At 35.4% G+C, this 19709-nt stretch overlaps 2 protein-coding genes across 7 annotated transcripts; both read right to left on the bottom strand.

The window, feature by feature from the left end:
- Positions 1 to 1827: 1827 nt before the first annotated feature.
- Positions 1828 to 11888, bottom strand: LOC109133526 (organic cation/carnitine transporter 2-like). Of its 6 annotated transcripts, none has more exons than XM_048635819.2 (4): positions 11749 to 11874; positions 10178 to 10417; positions 7142 to 7347; positions 1828 to 3511 (listed from the first exon to the last, which is right to left on the bottom strand). In XM_048635819.2, exon 4 carries the CDS (start codon positions 3480 to 3482, stop codon positions 1944 to 1946), a length of 1539 nt encoding a protein of 512 aa, XP_048491776.1. In that variant the 5' UTR covers positions 3483 to 3511; positions 7142 to 7347; positions 10178 to 10417; positions 11749 to 11874; the 3' UTR covers positions 1828 to 1943. The 6 variants fall into 6 exon arrangements, with proteins under 6 accessions (XP_048491776.1, XP_048491775.1, XP_048491777.1 ...); XM_048635818.2 differs by having other exon boundaries at positions 7142 to 7300; XM_048635820.2 differs by having other exon boundaries at positions 7142 to 7300; positions 10178 to 10250; positions 11749 to 11872.
- On the bottom strand, positions 10892 to 12127 carry LOC104902621 (pentatricopeptide repeat-containing protein At1g61870, mitochondrial). Its single transcript, XM_019251765.3, has one exon. The coding sequence runs from the start codon at positions 12125 to 12127 to the stop codon at positions 10892 to 10894; it is 1236 nt and encodes a 411-aa protein (XP_019107310.3).
- Between the last annotated feature and the right edge of the window lie 7582 nt (positions 12128 to 19709).

Below are 19709 nucleotides of genomic sequence, written 5' to 3'. Positions count from 1 at the left end.
GTCCATAAAAGAACGTCCATGAAGGCCAAGAATGTTCAGGAGATAAAAGTCACATGACATCAAAACGTGGACAAGGACGTGGGTAACTGTAAATCTGACGAGGGAGCATGCAAGATTACGTGGGTAGTGGGACATGATCACTTTGGCGTCCTAAGAGAGCAATTGTGATTTGAATCATAAATGATTCAAATCATTTCCCTCCAAAGAGGCAATGAAATTACGCATGGTGATGAAGTATAAATACAAGAAGAAGGATCAATTGAAAAACAACAAACACAACACACAACACCGTGCAATTTACTTCCTTTTTAGCGTAACTTTAACCTAGATTAGCCAACCCCCTTTCGGGGTCATAGATTAGTTCCTAGCCTAGATCTAGAGCATGTACTAAGTGATACGTTGGTTCATCTCCAGTTTTAGCCGGAACTCATGAAGGTATCCATCTTCGTGTTTTCCCTTTAATTGTCTAGCCTGGTTTATCTTCATGTGTGCTAGAAAGAATCTTTCTAGAAGTTTGTGATATGAGTGGGAATACTCAGCTTTAATTAATAGATTAATTAATTCATTGTTGTCTTATCTAATACATATCGCCTGAATTTATTAAGCGTTGTAATTTAATTAACTTAAGCTATAACAAAGTACGTTAGCAAGGTTTAACTAATTAAAACCCGTAACCCCCGGGACTAAGACTCCTGTGGCACTCAGTATCTAATTATTAGGTGTGCATTGACTTGTTTGCAAAGTCATCCAACTGATTGTGCACCAACAACTACTAAATCATGTCACATTCGAGTTATCATTTTAAAGTAAAAGTTTCAATAAATGAAAGTTATAATCACCCAGGACATTGCCCGGACTAAAAACTAATTTTAAACAGAAATGAGCATGATAAGCTTTCAACCAAATGAGACTTTTAGGTGCATGATTTTTTGATCCATATGAGCCACGAAGACAGTACAAAGTACAAAGAAGGGGAGGGGGGATTCGAACTTGTAACCTATCGTCCACAACACCTCAATCTTAACCACTAGGCCAAGACATCCTTGGTTACTTTTAGGTGCATGGTGTTAGTTAATTCTATTAGCGTCTAGACCCTAAATTGTAGTAATAAATTTGACGTGCACAATTTAGTTAATTCTATTGACGTCCAATTCTCAATTTGTAATAAATTTGAGGTGTACAATATTAGTTAATTCTATTAGCGTCTAGATCCCAAATCGTATTAAATTTGAGTATTTAAAGCTGTTTAGGACTTAGAAGGCATACAGAAAAATGGTGATTATGATCATATGACTTTCATTGATATGGTCACTTATTACTAGATTGCCAATTGCCTAGCAAATTGCTTATTATTGGATGGTCTGATGGTCATTGTGCAGCAAATATCATGCAAATAAACTTTAGGCTAAAATGCCCCTTCCAAAAAAAAAAAAAAAAACACATAAGCTAATATCCACGTCAAAAAATAAAAATAAATTAAATCTAATATCTAATCGCCTTATATTCTTATACTATATATCAAGCAAGACTTAACCTAGTGGTAAAAATTTAGCCTCATAACTTCAAGGTCATGAGATCAAATCCCACTAGGGGCTCTTTAAAGGTGATGTTTCCCTTACCACCCCCTTCCCTCCAAGGACTCTGACCTGCAAATCTAACTGGTTCTACCTATACGAGGTGCCAGTTCAGTAAAATCCCTTCATCTTACCAACTTAAAAAAAATAAAAAATGCTTATACTATATGGCTTGGAAGGTGGAACACCAATAAAGGTTCAACTAAGTTGCTCCTGTCAAAAAAAAAAAGTTGCTGAACTAACATAGAACTCATACTACAAAGCTTGTTTATTTGATCAAACAACTGAATGACTGATAACATAGTTGACAGCTAAATTCCTATCCGATTAATCAATACAATGTAACAAAACAATGGAATTCATCATAAATTAGGCATGGAAAGAGCGATTTTTATCTTGGGCTTCCTGCTCTTCCATGGAATCACATAACACCCTGCCCCTAGTTTCTGGCAAAAAAATGACCAAAAGGCCACAAGAAAGAATGGTCACTCCAAAGATTAGATGAGAGAAGAGTTGGATTCTCCTCCCTATCACCACCAACACAGGGACAAAGATAGACGCGAAGAGCAGTGCTTGCCTCGACAGTGAGGCTGCAGTGTTCCTGATACAAGTTGGAAACAACTCAACTACATACATAAATAAGATATTAAACACCATACAAGCACAAAAGAGGGCCATAAGTTCTAAGCCCACATGTACAATCTTATGGTGATGACCAGCTACAATGGAAATTATGCTGGCAACACCACTAATTGTACAAAATCCCAACACTGAGCTCCTCCTGTTGCATCTTGGGATCCAGAAAAGGAAAGTAAGCAGGGAAGATGATAGTAATAGTAGAGCATTAAATATTGAGCTCAAGTATATGTTGAGACCCAAGCCTCCAACACCCAACAACATGCCGAAGTACATCATTCCAACGCCAAAACTAAGTACCATAGCTACTATCAACCTTTGAATTGCCCATCTTTTCTTGACTAATATCTTGACAGAAGAAAAGGGATTATTACCGTTAGTGTTGGGGATACCTTGTTTGAATACTAGCATATTTGACAATGAAGAGCTGAGATGATCATCCAGGGACCCAATGCTTTTCAGAACGTTTACCGCATCTGTTGTGCGTCCCCTCATGAAGAGCCACCTTGGAGATTCACAAAGGAAGAAATGAGTTAATATAGAACAGATGACTCCGGGAATGGAAGTACATAGATAAAGAATTCTCCATGAAGAATTTCGAGTCAGGTAAGCTAAAGTAGTCAAGGATAACAATCCCAATGTTAAGGAGAGGAAACCGAGCATAACTATTTGTCCTCTCCACCGCTTGCCAACCCTCTCCGATAAGAGGACAAAAGAAGAAATGGTAATAGATACACGACCAACACCAGCAACGAAACGAAATACGGAGTAAACCCAGATGTTAGGAGAGAAGGCGGAGGCAAGCGAAGCTAGTGACATAATCAAGCAAGAGAGACAGAGAAGATTCTTTCTCCCAAACGATGAATCGCCAAGGGAGGCAAGCAAAAACCCACCTAACAAGCAACCAACGAAGTAGGAAGTCGCAGGTAAACCCTTGACGAAAGAGTTGGCACATTGGAGATCCCAGTCTGATATGATTGTGCTGTGCTTATTTCCATTCCAAGCCCAGACACTCCTGGAAAGACTACAAATATTAGTTTTTCTGGAGCAACTATTGCTTGTTTGATCATCTTTGGTGCAATGCCATACTGGTTGAGCATCTGTGAAGACACTAATGAACGTCTGTTGGTTGTCGAACAATGGAAGAATAGATGCAAAGATGGCTTGCATCATCTGAGCGCAATTCATCTTTCCAAGACTACCCTCAATCACCTCTTCCACAGACAGTGGAGCTGCCATTCTTGAGTCTCTCTCATCATCGTGTTCCTCCATTTGGTTCTGGGTCAGACACTACAGCAAAGCTGAAAGGGTACCACCAATTAAGAAACGCAACTTCCGTGATCAATGCAGGCAGCAACTACACAACAAAGACTTTTTTTTTCCTCAAACGTGTGAGAACTGGTCATCTCCATATATCAGGTATTTATTTATTAACATATGCCAATATAAGAAATATAAAAATATGCATCACGAGAACTTGCTGAGGTAATCAATAATAATATATATTTCAAATTGACTTCAGACAGTCAGATATATGTATATAATATAATTGGGAAAATCATTGACATACATTATTGTCTGAAATCTCTCTCAAATCAGGTAATTTGAAGGCAATGAATCATGATTGGCCAATGACAACAAACTCTTGTGAGTGACTTATAGTTAAAATTAGTGCTTGTTGTATAATAGGAACAATGACCAGGTCACATCGCAAATCCAAAATAGCAAAAGGAAAAGATCATTTTGTTAATTATTAAAGGTAGAAAGGACGTTAAGATCCACCTACTTACTATTGTTGTGATATATCAATATCAGTATTCCACTGTTTCCAGCAAGATTTTTGTCTAAGGTGGACTAAAGACTTTCAAAGGTTTGAACCTTCAATACTGTATAAACAATGGTTCTGTTCTTTTTCAGGTTTTCAACTGGAAAGAAAAACCATAAAGCAGTGCATGCCATACAGTATACTCCCATGAAAGCTAGTCTTTAGCTGGTGTGGCAATTTATCAATGCAGGATTCTCGGCAGGACCACTTCATTACCATCAATAAGAATATTAATATACTCTCATAAAAGACTATATTTAGCAGAAAATTTTCCGAGGTCTTACTGTCTCTAATTTGCACATTTCATGTATGGCATCACGGCCTAGAGGTACATCTAATACTTTGAAGATGGTCACCTTAGCTCATCAGTAAACCACAAAATATTTGTCTGTGTGTAATAACCAACGTATCATGCTGGGCATTATACTGCTAATGCCGGTATGATGTCTTAACTGCTAAAGCAAAATTATCCAAGGAGCCGTAGGGAAGACTTGTATAATTTACACTGTTGTGGAACCTTAACCTCCCCACTGGTAGGTAATTACCTCAAGTATGAATACAGGCTTCAGTCGTGCTCCAAGAGAGCTCCACGTGTGTCCAGGGGATTCGGAGGATCATTATCCTTCCAGTTACTAGTCCGGATACTTTTTACCACAGTACAATTCTTACTGGTAAACTCTCATGACTGGCATCAAAAGGGGTTTCATATTGGAACAAGTTACAAGTAGACCTAGATCCATATATATATATATATATATATATATATATATAGGGGCAAGATCACATGAGAATTCTCTTTACATGAGAAATGAGAATAAATCTCAACCACACGATTGGATTAGAGTTACGACACTTGTTCATTAGAGTTATACCCACCTAAAAAAATTTGAGCCCAAAAAAAAAATTCAAATTTTGAATTTTTTTTCTAGTATTCTTTTTTTTTTATAGAGTTACACCACTTTTTCATTAGAGTTACATCACTTATTAATAAGAATTATATCACATAAAATTCATTCTCATTTCTCATTTAAGTATGCATTTTCATATGAACTCATTTCTATATATAAATGAGTTCATCTGAGAATGCATACTTACATGAGAAATGAGAATGAATTTTGAGCGTTATAACTCTTATAAATAAGTGATGTAACTCTCACGAAAAAGTGATGTAACTTCAAAAAAAGAATATTAGAGAAAGTTCTTTTTTTTTTGTGATCAAAATTTTTTAGGGGTATAACTCTAATGAACAAGTATTGTAACTCTAATCCAATTATGTGGTTAAAATTCATTCTCATTTCTCATGTAAAAAAATTCTCATGTGATCTTGCCCATATATATATATATATACTACCTCTGTTTTTTTTAGTTGCAACATTTGTTTATTCACATTTGCCGAGACAATTCTTTGAACATTAATATCTCTTATTGGGTGTAAGTAAAAAATTATAAAAATTTGATATTTGGAGTTGTTGCATTGAGACGAATCTAACAAGACCCCACTTGACTATGTTTTTTCTTATATAATAATGCGAGATAGTTCATCAAAGTTGGTTGATGAATAGTGCCACAAACCAAATGTTGCAACTAAAAAAATACGGAGGTAGTATATACATATATATATATATATAGAAGTGAGTTCATATGAGAATGTATACTTACATGAGAAATGAGAATGAATTTTACGCGTTATAACTCTTATGAATATGTGATGTAACTCTAATGAAAACGTGATGCAACTCCAAAAAAAATATTAGAAAAAAAAAATTCCAAAAAAAGAAAATTTTTTTGGGCTCAAAAATTTTTTAGGGGGTATAACTCTAATGAACAAGTGTTGTAACTTGAATCCAATCGTGTGGTTGAGATTCATTCTCATTTCTCATGTAAGAAACATTCTCATAAGAGTTGTATTTATTGTGTTCACTTCTTTTTCACGAAAACAAATATTCTTTAAATTTCAGAGTTTTTGACATTATACTATAGAACATCTATACTAATATATTAAAAGGCGTGCGTACATCAGGAACGGTGCCATGTGGCACTCTCCCTAGGGAGTTTTAGTTCATGTAATCCATGTACAATATAAAAAATTAGAAATTGCATAATATAGGTTTTGATCCTGTGACCTCAAGTTCATGTACTAAAGTTTTAACCACTAAACCAAGTTGTATTTAGTGATATCATATCAAAGTACAATATTAATAAATGAAATTTTTCTTACCCGGGGCATAGCCCGGGCCTAATAACTAGTTAACAAATTAAATCTCGCCACAGACCCACGGATAGTGAAACACCTGGCAATTATTGTATTATTAATCTAATTGGTGGACGGACATATCAATGCTAAAATTACCGTTATTTCCTAACTGCTGACTCAAATAGCCAATACAAACAGATGAAACCATCATCTTCATCTGGTCAAACAAGCCAAGTGAACCAACTCCAACAACCAACAATTTAATGCTAAACAATATGTTCATACTCTTAGATCATGCTAAAATCATCTGTCTCCACAAACTCTGGAACAATAGATAGTGAAGTGTTATGAGGAGGTAACAAAAAAAATACTACGCAGCAGGACTGTCGAAATAATTTTTGGCATATGCAGCCATGCAGGTGCAATGGAAAGATATTGTCTATCCTATACAAGAGATGAGATGATATAATGAACATATATACAGATATACATAGCACAACAAAAAATCTATATCCAAACTGTCAAAAGAAAACTTTAATTGTCCAAGTCTGATGCTGCTTTATGATCAGTCTGGTGCATGCTTTACTACTGAAAGGTCATTACAAAGTGGGACAAGAGTCAAGACAATGACAAGCATGAAACTTACTTGTATTCTGTAAATGAAGCTACTTCGATATCAAAAGTAGAAGAAATAGTTCCATTAAGATAACATTGTTGGAGGAGAACAAACAATGAGATAAAATATGAGGCAACGTTTCATGGGTCAAAAGATAAGCAGCAGTTCCTTCATGTTGTCATGTCGAATTCATGTTTTATTTTGTATGCCAGAAGTAATGTTTTTAAAGAAATAATTTTGACACGCATGAGTCCCACAACTGAAAGGAAAACCCATTAAAATGTAGATAGCCTTACCTCATACTGCTCCAGCAAAGATTCCATTCATACAAACCCCGTCTAGTTCGTGACAGCTTCGTATTCGTGTTATGTTGACGTGTCATATTTGCCTTCTGAGCAGTTTCATGATGTGTGGTCTGTGTCCTCATATCAATATCATCTCCGAGATTGCCAATCCTATTTCCAGAATATAGAAGATTGTTTCATCTCCAACACTTCCAACTCTATTCCAGAATATGAAAATTAATGAAAATGATACCATAAGAGTTTACAAATTAATAGAAGAGCCCAACTGCAGAAAAACATAAGGATCTACTGCACTTTCAGTCTCTCACAGCCGAAGCAGCCAAAAAAATCAGGAGGGTTCAATTTGCTTCAAAGGATTAGATAGAACATTTTGGAATTGGTCTTTGAAATAGATTATTAAAAAAAAAACACAGTTTTCTCCCAAAGCACAAGGAACAATAAAGGAACTTCAACCTATAAAGTGAACAAATCATAACCCTGGCTCTTGCACACGTCTAAAATTGCAGGAGATAGTAGTAGGATCTACAAAAGGGAAAAACAGAACAAGGATTGGCAATTTACGCTAACATAAGGTTTTTCTTACAACTTCCATCCATGTTCAATGGAAAAAAGCAAGAGAAAGCAAGTTAAGTGTGGAGCTGCAAGGTAATAATCTAAGCAGACATTAAACTCAAGCTCCAAAACGGATAATATTTTCTGTCCACTTAAATTTATAAGATTCTTTTTATATATAAAAAAAACTTCTCCCTCTCTCCCTCGTCTCGATGGGAGGGGATGAAGAAACTAAACAACAGATACAAGTCACCATTCTATGAATCCCCAAAATCTACTAATCTCCAGTCCCAGAAGAACAGTTAGCATAAGTTTTATAGCACAATGAACCATCTCAGGTTTGAAAAAGGAAAATACAAAATCACTAATTTCCATGTCTCTAGCCTCAAACGACAAAGTGTAATCTGAGAATGTATAATTGATGTTATTCAGTCATACTTAAAGCAACAATGTGCAGTCAACGGCACTTATCTCATATGTGCAACTCTATTACTAGAATCAGAAACTTCCAGAGAATTAGATTAGCTCAATCTATGAAAAGGACTGGTCAGTAGGACAATATATTCTCCTCAAAAAACAACAAAAACCTATAGCCAGTTTATCAGCAAAAAAAGGTTCTACCAGAGCTGCAAAATTCAGCTACTATTCCTTCAAATCAATTCAAATTATCAATATAAGACTATAAGCTATTGCCAGCTGTTTGTCATCAAAGCCTCTATGATTAAACACCAGAAATCTCTAATTCCATGTTCAGTGTCTCCTAATATCTTATCCTGTATCTTGTTGAATTTACTTTTACATTACTTCACCACACCTAGTACCAATATGTACCACACTCCTGTGATGGAAGGAAATTGCAATCACTAATTCTCCCAGTCTGTCCCTGAATGCTATGTAGCCATTATTGCGTATCGTGACAAATGTTAGCCTCTTTTCTTTTCTTTTTTTTTTCCATTTGATGAAGACATATGTTAGCTTCTTCATCTTTTTCTAATGTCTCAGATTAGCTTCTGATAGAACTGCCGAAAGTAAACATCTACTTTCTTCCCTTAAATCACTCTGCATTCTATTGATCGACAATAAGCTTTTCTAAGGACCTTACTTCTTGAATATCTTTACAGATTACTAGCCAATCAATTTACTTTTGAAAGACACTTGATGTCCACCAAATTATGCCTAAAGTTCAACCCTTGTCAAGGCTAGATACTGTTTCAGTGTCACACAGCATATATACCACTTAAGTTTTGTACCTCATTTACATAGCTTTCCGTCATTGTTGTTCAGAAGGTTGCAACTCATGAAAGGGCCTTACTCTGTTCTATTGACCAATTAGGCTTCTAATATTTAAAGTAGTGCATTTTGAGTTTTTGACCTATGAGTTATCAAGTAATTGCTGCTAGTCACCAGTAGAATCTCAAGACCTCAAGATCGGCTAGTTAACAACTTCTCCTTCAGTTACACAATGATACAATAATGTAAAAGCTCAGGCTTGACCCCTCGCGGAGTAATCAGCATATCCTTAATGCACAGCATGGAAAACGCCAATGCCCAAATTACGCAAAGATTAGCATTCAAACTCAAGTTCTCAATCCTAATTCTTTGCCCAATCATGAAAGATAACAAAGGTTCGATGGGAACAGACTATGCAATATTCATTGAGCTTTAGAATGATAGATCGGATTTCCTAAAGAAACCTTAAACAAGAATTAAAAGTACTCAAAAGATTAACCAAAAGCTTCAAAGGACATCTACATAAAGCAATAATTTTAAATCAGAACGGAGACTCAACAGTCGCAGCACATCTAAAATAATAAACATTGACCAATGCTCAAACAAGAAGGAATAAAGGAAGCAACAGCTTTGGAAGCAAATCATTCATCACAATGTGGATATTGAATATCACCCCGAGAAAAGAATAAAAAAGAGCTCTCTCTACTCCATGATTTCAGTTGTCCTAAATGTATTGCTATGTGAATATTTGCATGGTACACAAAGTAATTTATAATATATACCCCAAGTCATTGTGTACTTTAAAGTATTACCAATTATGGGGGAAAATGCACGAATGGCATCATCATATTGGGAAAGCTGACAGAAAGGACAGAACAAACAATGAATTCCATGAATTTACAATGATAGTGATCAGTGAGACAGTGACTACAACAGCAGCCCTCTCTCTCTCCAGTTATATTGCATATTGTTGAATAAGATAAGTTGTACTTGAGATTGAATACGAGTCCACGACAACAGCACCAACAAGAACAGCCACCACCAAGTATTGGTTGTATTCAAGTAAGTCCACATGTACGTAGCCTTACTTGTAACAAGTGATCCCAATATTACTTGGGAACGACTCGCTCTAAAGAATATTAAATTATTGTCCCTCTCAGAAGATTGCATATCTTATGCTTGCAATACTGTTTATTGTCCTGCAAGATTGTGACTCAATTAAACTGCTTAAGCTCATTTTCATACCTCACTTGCTCCTCATGTTGGTGATCTTGCTCATTCCAGATGATTAACAAAGCAAAGCGTAGCTCTTATGCACCTGTTCTGGGACTTCAAATTCATTAGACCAACTCCAATTAAAATTCATTGTATATGAATTCACCAATCAAACACTCATTAAATCCTGTAAGCTGGATGCTGGCAAGTTATTGCTTCTCCTTCAGCTCACACGATATACTTGACCTGGTTGAGAATTATGTAGACTTCCTTGACAATGATAGATCTCAGTACGACAAACAGAGAAAAGCTAATAGACAAAAATACGAATTTCCTTATTCAAACTAAAGATGATTTATATTTCAGTTCTAAACCAAAAGTAGCTAGACTATTAAACAAAAAAGCAATTCATTGTACTTCAAAATAGAAAGGAAAGTTTCCTTTCAACAAGCCTACAGACAAAAGTAATCAATTCTAATTAGATAACTAGCTAAGTCCACATCTCAAACTAGGACATAAAAAAAGTATTAAGCTATAAGTGAACTTCAGAGTAAAGGCTCAACAACAACAGATAATCTAGAGCAAAAAAAGCTAAGGAAAATATGAGAAAATGCTCAACCTAGGATAGATAGAAAAAGCAGTAGGTAGCTACAGTACCATACCATCCTTCTCAAAGTGAATATCATCGATTAAAGTAAAAATATAACTGTCATCTTCAATTGTCGATTTCAGCATACCACATGCCTACAAGGGAAGAGCAGCTTCAACCTTCCCCCACGACACCAAGGCAGGTCCTCGTAGCCTTTTCTTCATCTTCTTAACCATCTTAATTGCATCCTTTCTATTCGACATCTCAACCAAGCCCTTAACTAGACCTTCCATGGCCTCAAAAGGAGGCACCCATTTTCTCTTGAAAATCATCTTACATGTATCCAATGCCGCAACAAACTCTCCTTCTTGCACCATATGTCTAAACAAAGTATAATACGTCAATGATGACGGTGCAACTGACCCGTCACTAATCATCTTCTCCAAAACCAATTTCGCCAATTCCAAATCCCCTACCCTACAAAATCCATAAATGATCCAGTTATAACAAGCTGCATTCGGTGTAATGCCTTTAGCCATCATCTCATCTAACAACTCCTTAGCTCCAGCAGACTCTTTCTCCTTACACAACCTCACAATCCTATGCTTATAAGTAGTCACATTACCCTCTAATCCCTTACTCAAAACATCTTTCACCATTTCATCAAACTTCCTCCAATCCTTCCTCTTCAAATAAGCCCCCAACATCACATTATATGAATGAATAATCTCCGGCGAAACTCCAAACTCCTTCTCCATCTTCCCAACCAACAACTTCTCCGCCAATTCCACATTCCCCTCCTCACATTGCGCTCTCAATTTCAAATTATACACCTTAACACCAGGCGAAACCGAACTCGACTCAACAACATCATCAAAAACCTCATGGAATTTCTCAAAATTCGAATTGTTCAGCAATGCAGTAAGAATTGCACAAAACAGTTTAGGTTTTTCACTAGAATGAAACTGAGGCATAAATTCATAAAACAAACGAAGAGCATGATCAACCATACCAGCTTCAGAGTAAAGCATGATGAATCGAATAACAAAACCTTCAGAAATGTTCTTCTTCGTCGCGAGATGATCCTCGACAATTCGCGCGACAAGGTCACAACGACTGGCGCGTGCGAGCTTGCGGATTGCGTAGGGGTAGATAGGGCGGTAACGAGTGAAGGCGGAGAAAGAGGATTGAGAAAGGAGAACGTCGGCGATTTTGTTAGGGTTTGATTCTGTAACAATGGTGGACTGAGCTGCGCGGAAGGAGGAGAAAGGAGAAGGAGAAGGAGAAGGAGAGGGAGAAGTGTTGGTGGAGAAGAAGGAGAGTTTAGAGGAATGAAGGAGGAGTGAGTTTGGTTTTGTTGTAAGTGCTCTGTGAAGTGAGTAGGTCGCCATTGTTAAGGTGAAGATGAAGGTTTTTGTTTGAAATGGGATGACAGAAGTTGAGAAGAGAGTTTGTGAAGTTTGAACCACGGCCCGAGACTGGTGGTGAGTGGTGAGTGGTGAGTGGTGAGTGGTGGGTGGGGGAGTGGTGACCAATATTGAACCCGCACGTTTGGAGAATTAACGGGTTTTGGGTATGATTTCTCGGCAAGAACGACGATTTATGGATATTTTGAATCCGAACTCCTAGGGAATTTCGGGCTAGTCCAAAAGTTTACTTCTATTTGGCTTGAAATAATGGGGCTTTGGGTTTGGTGTGAAAAATTTGGCCTTAAGACTCAGCTTGACTAGATTCGAAGCTTTGGTCTGAATTGGGCCATTTTTTGTGTAAAACTCGCGCCGGACCTATGATTGTCACTTGTGGGATGTGGGAAATGGAACTACTTTTCATTTTTAGCCCAGCAAGGAATTGTTTCAGAATCTGAAATTTGAGAACTCATGAAAGTATACCTTATAGATGTAGATCATTACAATTTACAGTTGAAGGGATGGAAGATGTGAGCGTGAAACTTGCAAGTGAGGACATGTTTGAGTTGAAGGATGTCAAGTTCATCCCTGATTTGAAGAAAAACTTGATATCAAGTAGTCAACATGACAAGTCAAGCTACAAGGTAGTGTTCGAGGGTGGTTCGTGAAAAGTTGCTAAGGGTGTTATGGTATTAGCTCGAGGTGCAAGCAATAGAACAATATAATGTACACCACGAGGAGCGACAAAGGTAGCTAAGGAAGGAATGAAGAAAACTTCACAAAGTGTGTCGTTCGTTCAAAATTATGTATACAATAGGCCTTTGAAAAAGAACCGTGGTGGTAAAGTCGGTTTCACTTCAGCTAAAGTGGGTCGTGGAACGAACAAGGTGAAGACGACACACATGAGTGTGGAGCATGAGAAATCGAGCTTAGAGAAGGATGTTTTGTTTTGGTGGGAGCATTGTCGGGATGCTAGTAGAACTACCAAGAGTCGTAATGTTTTGTGTTATGATGACGAAGACTCGATGTCGAGTGAGACCTCAATGTTGCTTCCTTTGTGAGTAGATATTATCTTAATTGATATGATACGAAGACTCAATGTCTAGACCTCAATGTTGCTATTATCTTAATTGATTCTATCATATCTCAAAACAAGGAAGATTCATAATTAAATAATGCCATCTATTCAGTATGTTCAAAACACGGTTTTCATAGTTTTTGATCGGAGATACAAGAGAAAACTGAAAATCAGTGGCACGGACATTGTCAAGTGAATTACTTAGAAAAAAAGGTATCCTCTATCTGCTTGATTAAGAAGCGTTTTTTTGAGGAGAATATTTTTGTAATTTCATAATTATAGAGAGTTTTAGGTTGGGTACATGAGTTTGTATTTGATTCAACTTAGCAACACTTATAGTTAAGTGTTGGAGAGCACAACTAGAGTTAATAGTGGAGACTTATACCTTGAGTGAGGTATTAGGGGAATTCGCTATTAGTGGATTTGGTGGACGTTGGTCTCGGAGTAAATATTGAAATATGTTAAAACTCTCAATTTCAGTTGAAACACAGTGCATGTTACAGTTTTATAACTTTAAAATTCGATTTTTTGCATGATTAATTTTAATCAAATCGATCCTATTGATTTGTAACTAATATCTTGCTATCTCACATACTGAATTCTTAGTGTTAGTTATGTTTTACAGTGAATTTATTATCCAATTTATAATATATTTTATATTAGAGTATATATAATATTAAATAATATAAAAAAAGAAAATATATATGTATAATTAGTTAAATATAAATGGATTACTTTCTTGACGGTTAATGGTTAACCAAAGTTATTAAAATTGCGATTGAAATCTTAAAATATTAGATTTTACGATTCAAATATTGTAGACGATTAGATTCACGATTCTAGACAAATTCTATATATTTCTTTTGACTAGCGAAAACCTCGCAAATTTTAAATCATGCTAAGAAAGCAAATAATATATATATATATATATATATATATATATTATATATATGTATATATGTATATATATATATGTATATATGTATATATATTATGTATATATGTATATATATGTATATATATATATATATATGTGTAATATATATATATATATGTGTAATATATATATATATATATATATATATATATATATATATATATATATATATTGTTAGTTATTGCCAATATAGTGCGTAAACAACTTTTTTTTTTTCCAATTTTTATGTTTTTTAACTTATAATTTTAGCACATTTAATGAAGATTGAGTGCAATATCTTGATTATACTTACTTGTAGAGTATTACGATTCGATTCTAAAGGCCGTATCCGATTCAAACTAGAATATTGAGTTCACCAACCTTGTGGTTAACCGAAAAACCATATAAAAAATAACGGTTAACCACGTAGGAGGTAATCGATTTAAAGGTTATGGTTACGGTTTGCAGAAAGAGCGAACCAAAACTTCCAATTACCGAATTGTATTGTCGTTTCGGGACGTTTAATCACCCATGAACACCCCTAGTTCCTGCAACACTAGCAAGGCTTTGGAAGCCGTGTGACTGCCTACCCACAGGCTTAGGCAGCGTCATCATCCAGCCGCCCCCGTCCACAGGATTTTACGTTGGGCTTTGCTTCGACGTGGGTTCACATTTTTTCCTTCTTGCTTCGTTTCCTTGATTACTCAGGTTTCTAATTTATTGTTACCCTAGTATAAATATGTTGAATTGAAGCAGTTTGTTGTTTGATTCATGCCAAGCATAAGAGAGAGAGAGAGAGCAGGGGGGTAATTAATTTAGATAGACTAAAGAACCCTAGGAGTGGTTAGATAGTCTAGGGAGAATACAAAATTCTCATTTGTATATACTTTCTCCGTTCCAAATTAGATGCAATAATTCCACTTTTACGCATGTCGAGACATTATTTTGACCACAAATATCTATAATAATTACATATAAGTAAAAATTATAAAAAGTACATTTTATGAAAGTACGTCACAAGACAAATTTAACAAGATCCCACTTGACTATATTTTTTATTATCAATAAATCACAAATCTTAATCAAAGTGAAAAGCGTGAATAGTAAAAATGTGGAATTGTTGTATTTAATTCGGAACGGAGGAAGTATCATCATCTCATATTCAAAATCCTATTACGGTCCTCCTGGTTTTCTCCCTATTCAAGGGTTATTCACGTTAAATATACTTGTGTTCTTTATTGCTTTAATTCTTATTTTGTTCCTCCTTATATTATACTTCGATTGCTCGATTTGTTAACGCCTACTATACATATTCCTAACAAGTTATACTTCCCTTATTTTGGCAATTCACGAATATTCTCACTTCCTATGAATTAACAAATGTTGTTTGGTTGAGCATATGAAGAAGTTGAAATTCCTATAGGAAGTTCTACTTACAAAGAAGGGGGCCGGGAGGCTAGGTAAGCAACTTTCTCTTTTTTATTGGAAATAGAACTTATTAGGAAGTTCCACTTCCTATGTTCATATTAACCAAACAATTTCTTTGATTCTAACTATCTAAGAAATTAAACTTGTCATCACTTAGATATATAGTTAACCAAATAACCTCTAATAATACTACCAAACGAGCCCTTAATTATAACATTAAAAGTACTTTTCTTTTTATGGAGGAACAATATTTTATTTTGATTAACCTGTTATAGTGGTTGACAGTAAAGACAATCACGATCTCACAACAAATTGCGTGGACTTAAAGGACTCTATGAGATTGTTCTTTTGAAGAAGATGATATGATTATGTTTACAGAAACTAGAGCTAAAAAAAGATAAAAGGACGTGGATCCAGTTGATGAAAGAATATAATAGTAGTTAGTAGGAAGTATATATTGCTTGTCCTAATGGCCATTTAATTGGTCTCTTTTGGGTGGTAATTTAGAATATCTTTTTGTCATATTTTGTTGTTGTTTCGTCAGTATTCTGATGTAGGGAAACAATGGTTATTTGAAGTTTATGCAAACCACGTCAACCTTCTAGATTAAGGAATTTCTAGTAGTGCTTTCTCTATACATCGTTCTAGTAATGGTTACAATTATTAAAAACTATACCTCACTTTAAATTGCTTATTATGAACTTGTTGCAACAACGTACGCCTTCTTGTCTAATGGCTGCGCTTATTGTCTTCTTGCCTCATGATCCACTTTGGAAGTGTGCATGCTATTTTTGAGCTTGTTGCATCAATATTATTCAATATCATCTGTACATAAATTAGCGTCTCTAAGTTTCATAATATAGTGCTATTCTTTTTGCATGATATTCAAGACGTATTTTTATCCGATCTTTGTTATCTTGAATTTTATATTAATAAGAAATATAAAAATTTGAGATTATGAAGGTACACATTAATACGAATTAATAGGATCCCACATGATTTGTTTTTCTATAACTAGAATATTTGGTCAAATATTTTAAAGTTTCACCACCCAAAAGGAAACAAGTACTATATTATGGGACAGAACGAATATCATACATTCATACCAACACCCATTGTCGGTGTCATCGCGGCTCCTTCGTCTCCTCCTTTTCACAGTCTCCCCCCTTCCTCCATAAGTATCATAATCTTCTTTCTCTCTCCACCCAACCCCCTCCACCTCCACCTCCACCTCCACCTCCACCTCCACCACCACCACCATACCATCTAAAAACCTAAAATTTAATCCCAAATTTAAAATAAAAAGGGCACTGTAACAACAAGCAACAACCACACAACCCACCTCCTGTCTCCTCCGTCTTTGGCCATCAAGACAGTGGGTTAGCCGCGCCCATGGCCATCATAGTTAGCACAACTCCGTTCGCGCCGCCCTCCTGTCCCACTCCTTGCCATCACATTAATAAACCCCTGAGCAGAATGGCATAACAAAGAAGAGCAAGAATACATGTTCATTCACTATTGTTGCTGCCATAACATGAATTACAGGTCATTAGAAGAAATCACACAATTGACAAGCAAACAAGAATTGCCTTCAATTACATTAAACAAGAACTGCCTTACACTATGCTGTTCACTCGTAAACTCTCCGATTTATGTTTTTGCTAGAACTAACTTGTATCAAAATACGAAAACAATGAATTCAAATAATAGATACAGGAATTTAACGTGGTTCAATTTCACCTCTGAGATCTACGTACACACAAACTACTTCTCTTATTATTTGAATCCTAAAATATCATACCCTTAATTGATACAATACGATTCCCCCACCATTCCCCAACACTTAACCCTAAGTCGAAATTATAGAAAGAATAAATCCTCAAAAGCGTGCTTCTTATTCAAGCAAAACAGAGGACTGTTACAAACGTTGTATAATAACCTAAACTGACTAGAACTCTGTGCCACACTCCGTGCTTTGGGAATCAGTTTTCAGCTCTCAAAATCTTCGAAATTAAATATGAAAACTTGAATTCTTATTTTGATTTCATATCCCTTATATAACTTATTTGTTGAATGAAAATCGTTCTCCAAGATATGGTTATCTTTTATTCCTAAGATTAAGGGATACAACTTTTCCTTTAAAAACAAATTTTATCTTTTATAAAAGATGATTTTTTTTTCAATCTTATAAGATAAGAATTCTCCACATCCTAAGTCAACTAGTAATCAATTTTAATTTTATCTAAAAAACGTGTTTATCAAAACCAGTTTTCTTTTTTCTTTATTAGAAATCCTTTTGTTTTCGAAATTCTTCTACAAAACGTTTTCTTTAAATCAGCTTTTATAAAACCTTTTTCGAAGTCTTCATACAAAAAAAAAGTTTTCTTTGATAAACTAAATTTCGAAACTAAAACTCCCTTTTTTTTATATCGACACATGAAATTAATATACTTACTTATTTTCTTAACTCTAAGAAAATAGATAACCATCCTAATTTCACATTTCTTATTTAGCAAAAAGTTTAGCACAAAGTTCTAATACTTTACCTTGCATAATTATAACTAAGAGTATAACAAAATCTAAACTTCCATATCTTCAAGTTCTTTAATCTTTCACGAACATCCAATCTTGATGGCCTTCTTAGATCACTGTCACACACATACATGTTATGGCATAGACTGTTTATCATCATGAAAATTATATTGACTTATATTCACAAATTACCTTTAATTCGAACAAGCACTCAATCCAAATTACAGTTAGGATTTTTCTAGAGATCGATAAAGGAACAAGAAAGATTGTGTACGAAGCACAAAGGGAACGAAGATCTTTCCGAGTGCTGAAGAATTGGAGGAAAATGGTGTGTGAGCTAGGGATTTTTTATCAGTCATTAACTGAGTAAATGTCGGATAGATAAGGTCAATGCTGGAGTGACATCAGCGGGTTTATAAACGTGATAAAAAAATTTTGGTTTAAGGTTTGTCTTGACAAATAAAATTTAAAAGGATGGTTTTTGACAAAAAGTGACAAAGGTTATTTCTGACAAATTTCTCTTTTAAATTAGTATCCTAACAAATATTTAGATTATATTAGAATGGAGTAAATAAAAATAATTTTTGAACATATTACTTGCTATTATAGAAGACTAATTTATGCATATATGTTGCCAGTTCTCTGAGCTGTCATCATTTGTCCAACTGTAGGCTCAGTGTGCTGATTGTAAAGAACAAATTGAAGAAAGGTGATTGGATCGCAGATACTAGATACTTCTACGACGCTTACAGGTGACTCACAACTTGTCATTCTTCTTTTATAGTACCTTTTCCCACTAATACTTCGTTAGCTTTTTAACCAAAATTTTGAGACAAAAATTAGCCCTTCATAGAAGATTTTTGAAAAAAAAGAAAAAAGATGTTAGAGAGAGAAAGAGAATTCTCCCCAGAAAACCCTAAAAAGTATCCCCCTTTTCGCCACCTTCTCTCCCCCTCCATTTCGTCCTGTCTTTTCGATTTCCTCCTAATCATTGTCTCGTATGGAAGTAGGAGGCTAAGCTATTGGTGTTTTCTGATAGCTTCTAAGTGTTGGGCGGCTATTAATTGCGTCCTTTCAGTTTTCCCAAATTTTTCCCCAAATCGATTTCAGCAAGATATTTCTTTGAAATCATTGCAATCCTTCTTTCAGTTTGTTAAAGTGTTCATTCGGAGTGCTTTTTCCTTCTCTCTCCTTTCTCGAGACTCCCAAAAAGCTTTGATTTTGTTTGAGGGATTTAATTTTCTTCAATTTAAGTTTAAAAGAAAGCGATTAATTAGGGTTTTCTGGGTTTTTGCATTAATTGCGTATGAGTGTGCTTATGGGTTGTCAGTGGTTGTGTGCTGCAGTGGTGTTAATTCTTGGTTCGTTGGATTGAAAATTGTGTCTGTTCTTGGAAGGCCAAAGGTTTTCCTTCTGAACTGGGCTAGCTCTTCTTCGCATGCTTCTACCATTGCATTAAATGCGATGGTCAGGCTCTTTGGGATAGCTGGCTACCTTTGTGGTGCTCTCCTATCCTTCCAGGTTTGGTTTTTTGTCTATAAAAGACATTGGTTGGTAAGCTCTATTCAATTATCTCAATCTTTCAGTTCTTTTTTCTCCTCGTATCTTTCTGT

The sequence above is a fragment of the Beta vulgaris genome, chromosome 9 (genome assembly GCF_026745355.1).
Source record: "Beta vulgaris subsp. vulgaris cultivar EL10 chromosome 9, EL10.2, whole genome shotgun sequence".
Classification (NCBI taxonomy): Eukaryota; Viridiplantae; Streptophyta; class Magnoliopsida; order Caryophyllales; family Amaranthaceae; genus Beta; species Beta vulgaris.
Note: the sequence above shows the minus strand (reverse complement) of the source record. Positions and strands in the feature narration are given on the sequence as shown.

Coding starts and splice junctions, on each gene's coding strand:
- LOC109133526 (XM_048635821.2), bottom strand. CDS start 3,482: ATGGAGGAACACGATGATGAGAGAGACTCAAGAATGGCAGCTCCACTG.
- LOC104902621 (XM_019251765.3), bottom strand. CDS start 12,127: ATGGCGACCTACTCACTTCACAGAGCACTTACAACAAAACCAAACTCA.